This window comes from Xiphophorus maculatus, chromosome 1 (genome assembly GCF_002775205.1).
Source record: "Xiphophorus maculatus strain JP 163 A chromosome 1, X_maculatus-5.0-male, whole genome shotgun sequence".
NCBI lineage: Eukaryota > Metazoa > Chordata > Actinopteri > Cyprinodontiformes > Poeciliidae > Xiphophorus > Xiphophorus maculatus.
Window position 1 is genome coordinate 15,715,178 of NC_036443.1, and position 5,559 is coordinate 15,720,736.

Here is a 5,559-nt window from a genome sequence, read left to right on the forward strand (position 1 = left end):
TTGTTGTTTTTTAAGGAAGGGGAATTAACAGCAGATCAAAATTGTGTCGTTTTTGTCTGTAAATAGGTCGCTCAGGAATGAGCTGCGATGGTACCTGCTGAATATTCAGTGAATAACCTCACTGTCTGCCGTCCTCACATGGAGGCCCCTTTTCTGTCTGTTCAGACAGAAGCTGCTACAAACGCAGGGAGATTTTCAGGCCAAAATAAACCTAAATGTACCAAACTCTCTCTGGGGAAAGAAAAAAAAGCCCCCCACTTCAAATGAGGATTCATTGTAAAAGAAAAACTGCATTTCTTTTTTTTTTCTTTCGCTTTACTCCAGCTCTGATGACCACATAGGCCTTTGCACGGATGTTTTCCCCAACCCCTATAACAGACAAAAGTGTCCATTTCTTCTTAAATAAAGACATTTTTAAAAAACACACACACACACACACACAACAGGCTTCTTACCTACGGTGGCACCGTTAGGAGACATGACCTCCAAGCAGAGAATAAATCCCAAGTAGAACAACCTCATCGCCATCTCCTGAGCAATGCCCGATGGCACTGCTGCTAGAACCGAAAAGATGAAAAGTTGGCTGGATTTCTAAAACCGAACCACCTCATCCGAACCTTTCTCAATGGTCCGGGGTGCGATCGTTCCTCCAGTTGCACCCACACGGTGGTCTCTCCAGGCGTTTTTTTTTTTGTTGTTGTTGTTTTTTTTTTTTTGCAATAATAACAATTACAACAAAAAAAAAAAAAAGAAAAAAAAGAGCAGAGCTACTACAGCCCGATGAGGCTAAGGGCGATGCCGCAGCACAGTCATGTATATTTATAACTGATTATCGGCGTTCAAACATGATGCGTAGTGGAAGCTGTGTCTCTGTGTGCTTGACAAGCGGGTCGTCCAGTTTGTACAAAAGGAGCGCTGCAGCCGGTCACCCGTCCGAATCTGTCCGTGGCAAACTAAAAGGAGAAATGAAAATGAAAAAAACGCGTTTCTTCCCAAGGAGCGCCAACGTCTCCCTGCGCCTCTGGATGCATGAGTGGATGGTCAGCGTCTCCGAGCCCCAGCACAGTGGACGTGCCCGTGACGCAACGCTCAACTCCTCAAAATGGGATTACTGAGGGGCAAAACTGCGCATGCCTCCAATACAACTCATTTTTAAGGGTATGGCACCCTGATTTGTCATATAATAGTGTGACGGCAACGTCAACGCACATGTTGGTTCTGTTCCACCTGGTAATAGAAAGTCTGCCTTTATCTCTATTCTTTAGAGCGTCCTTGTATCTTTCGGCTCAACCCTCTTAGAAGAGTTGAGCCTTAAGGCTCACAAATAGCTCGATTTAGTTTTACTCAGATGGTTTTACTCAAATGTGGTAGTTGTGCAAATTTCTGTGTTGTTCAGTAATGTTTTATTCAGTATTTTCATGTAAGTCTTATTCTATTAGCACCATGTTTGAAGTTCCAAGGTAACTTTTGCGTTTCATCTCACAATTTAAAGGCTAAATATCACTGAATTCCAAAAACGGAAAATCTAAATAAATAGTTTTAAATGATAGTAACTAGTTGTAAAATACCCTTCAATTTACAAACAATATTGATTTTTGATTTTAGGAATTCACTTGGTAATATTTGGAGCACAATACATATTAGATATGGATTTTGTCATGACATTTAAGATCCAGGAAGTTTGATTGTGCAGGAAATAGGGTTGGGGGGTTGGAATACTTATGGGTCTGCTGCTCTTGTCTTGCAGCAATAGGCCTTGGGTTTGAATACCAGTCTGTGAACAATCTGCCTGAAGTTTGTAAGTTCTCGGGGAACATATGTGGGTTCTCTCCAGGTACTTCAGCTCGTTCTGACAATCAAAAACATTCAGGTTAGGTCGTCATAAATACTCGACTTTTGTATGCATCTTTGTTTGCCCTTTGTATCTCTGTGTTGCCATGTCTTCCAGTGGAGATTTGATTGTACTTCAAATATCCATAGTTTAAATTTTGATTAGTATATGGGGGAATTTTCCTTCCATAGGAGTAGCAATATAATTTACTCTAGAAAGGATCTATTGCTTACATAAAAAAAGGAGCTATTCCGTGAGGTTTGATTATGTGGTATTTCAGCCTGCCTTATTCGGGCTGCAACTGGTTCACTATACAGCGGACATGGTGGCTCAAAATTTCTACCAACTCCGGAGCTTCTTTTCATACGAAAACATAGCAAGTTTTAATAGTTTTTAAATCAACTTTGTTAGGGTTCATCAGTATGACTTCTACTTTCAAATGCTTCTCATTCAATTAACTCTCACACACACAGAGATAGATGTGGTGGAGAAGTATTGCAGAAAATCATTGGTAAAAAAAATAATATGATGTGTATGTGACAAAATGATGCAATCTGATGTTTTCGTCCTAATAATAGATCCTTGTGGAAAAACAAAACAATGGGTCGAGGTGTACGTGGACGGGTATCAGAGCATTCTATGCTAAAGTCTGCCATCTAGTGGTGCAGTACATACATAACTGCCTTGACAAAGAAATCAATTTCTCCATCCATCCAGTCCATCCATTTGTTGTCTATACCCTCTTATCCGTGTGGGGTCTGTGGAGTCGTGCTGGGCTGGATTCTGGGCTAAGGGCAGGGGAAACCCTGGAAATATCGCAGGACAATACAGCAACACACAAACATCCATGCACACACTCACTCACTCTTGAGGGCAATTTAAAGAGATCAACGCAACTTGCATCTTGGAGGGAGCGGGTTTACCAGGAGAGATCCAATACATGCAGAGTGAGAACATCTAGAGTTTAGAAAGGCTTAATCTCAGTTAACTCCTGAATATTCTACCTTTGTAAAACATCCCACTAGTATATTAATATTTGCCTTTTTTCAGATTTATTATTGGATAAACATGGAATCATTAGCAATAAGATAAAACAAACCACTTTGAAAACTCTTCTAAGTTTTCTGATAACTAGAGATGGATCTTTACATTTACTCTGTTACAATTACTTGAGTAACTTTTTGGTGAAAAAATTTTTTATAGGTACTTTTGCTGAATTGCATGTTTTACTTTTGCTTTAGTAATATTTGTGTGAAATATTGTTACTCTGACTTGGGTAATGATTTTGGATATTCTAGCCAACACAATAAATTTCAATGAAGAAAGAAAAAACATATTTTAACAGAAAATGTATAAGACACAGACACACCTACAGACTTCTTTTTTACACCTGCTTTGTTGTTTTAATGTTATTTTCTATCTAATGAGTCATTTAGAGATCAATAAGACACAGTAAACATATACATAACTAGGAGAACATAACAAAGTTCTTTTATACACAGATTTTATGATCAGTTACTCAGTAGTTGAGTAGCCTTTTCACCAAATACTTTGTTACTTGAGTCATTTTTGTAAAGCTACTTTTTATTTTTACACAAGCTTGAAATATTTCAAAGTAATGCTACTCTTCCTTGAGTTCACATCATCTGACAGCTTGAATTAGAACATTTTATTTATTTGGAACGAATCTTAGATAAAACTATTTTGTGTTAGGATTATTTTATTACCACAAAGTAAAACAACTGAATAACCAGCTGCAACTGTTCTATTTTATTATTTACAGAAGTAGTACATATTATCAAAACAACCTGCAACTTGTGTAATTTACTGATTAGGTGTAGATATTTATTAATTTTTAATATTGCCTTTTGCAAGTTTGTATTGGATTGTTGGATTGATTTGGATTGTTTTGTAGCTTCAAGCAAAGAAGGGCTTGTAGAAATTAAATCTAATCTATGCAAGCTTAATCAGAAAACTGTGACTTAATTTTTTTTGTTTTCTGAAAGAATTTTGAGTCGCCTGATAATCTCAACCTACAGAGGGCGCTGTGTGCTCATAATACATTCAGGAGTGCAATTTCAATCATTTTACTAACATCAAAATGAAACCGACATATGTTTGAATCAATATTGCTTCAAATGTTAGAAATTCAGAGACAGATGTCTGATTTCTGATTAAAACACCTGCTGGTTGCAGAGATCTTCTCATAACCAATACGGGAAATGTTAAAAATATTACTCTCTTTATAGGCCTTTATGATGCATGCTAACAATATATCTATATTTTGTCAAAACACCAAAAAACAGGACCCTGTTTTACTTTGTGATTCTGATGTCCCTGAGGTAGAGGACCAACTAAATGGCATTCAGTTTACAGATGTTTCTTTCAAAGCCTGAATTACATGAAAGAATGTGAAGCATGTGAAGAATCTGAGAAAATCTGGTTGATATGTCTCAAAATCTATTTACTCCAAAACGCTTCAGTACAATTACAAATGCTACAGCAAAGTATAATATTCTTTTTCAAAACGGACATGCCTTTCAGTAATTCTTATAAAATCACTGGACAAGAAAACTCTGGTTCAAGTCAATTAGCGTTATCAGCAGGCTTACGGTCCTTCCTATTTGTCAACACCATAGACGAGCGTAATTGCTGGTGTCACCTTAACCTGAGAATGCGCCCTTTGTTACAGGAGAGGGACTGAGCACTGACAAGCAAAGAGAGACAGACGCCAGCATGCTATGTGGGAGACAGCTTGAAAGAGCGCCAGCGTAAACACTCCCAGACCACATGTTCTCCCAGGGCAGAGGGGCTGGCCTTTCTCCAAGCACATCTGCACACAATCCCTCAGCTCTTAGCAGGCCAGCCAAGGAGACAGACCAGGGCAAAGGAGGGGGTAGAAGTGATCGCAGACACTTCCACAACCTGCTCTTACTTTGATCTGAGTGTCAGCAATGGCCTAAAATATATAATACAAATAAAGCATGGGACATGCAGAAGAAAAACTGCAAGAAGTGACTCTCCTTAAGCAAGATTTTGAGTGTAATAGTGCAACTGAATCTGCATCACAACACCAGATCTCCATGCCTGGCTTTGACGGCTGCAAACATTAGCCCATTTGCAGATAAACCTCAAACAAGATGATGATTTTAAATAGCCTCAGTCTGCCTCTGTGAAGCACATGCGTTTGTAATTTACAACAGCATTCTGGTGCGTTTTTAAACAAAATTAGTATTGTATAATGCTGTAATGGAATACCTGTCCATCTATTTTTCTGTCCTACAAGGCTTCCCTGCTTGATGCCCTTTGATTTCCAAGCAAATAAGCGTCTTTGCAGCAGGATGACCCCTGAACATGCTATTATTTCAACACCTGAGGAATGCAGAGCATGCAACAGCAGCCTGTGTTCACCCCCATCCCCATGCTGACCCCACCTTAAATCTCTTTTATCTGTAGCCCTCCCCCATATAACCTAACAACCATCAAAAGAAAAAAAAAAAAGTCAACACAACAACCTTTGCACAAGTCTTGGGTTTATATGTTTTTCTTTTTAAATCTTTTGATTCATAGTTTCAGATGAACCCTTTTCAAAGGCCCCAGCAGGTCACATTACTCCATGTTTTTGGTGAATTGCAAGTCCCTCCCCAAACTGGCCTTGAGCTCTGGAACTCACGTCCCATCTGGCTGAACACTTGCACACCATATCAATACACTGCATCCATGGATTT

General features: G+C 38.8%; 1 protein-coding gene across 3 annotated transcripts in view; it reads right to left on the reverse strand.

The window, feature by feature from the left end:
- The window catches only part of LOC102226233 (low-density lipoprotein receptor-related protein 1-like), a 93,036-nt gene extending 91,948 nt beyond the window's left edge, over window positions 1-1,088 (reverse strand). For all 3 annotated transcript variants that reach the window (XM_014469659.2, XM_023330809.1, XM_023330806.1), the window contains exon 1: window positions 456-1,088. In XM_014469659.2, the coding sequence (XP_014325145.1) occupies window positions 456-528 (73 nt within the window). In that variant the 5' untranslated portion in view covers window positions 529-1,088. The remainder of the gene's footprint in view (window positions 1-455) is intronic.
- Between the last annotated feature and the right edge of the window lie 4,471 nt (window positions 1,089-5,559).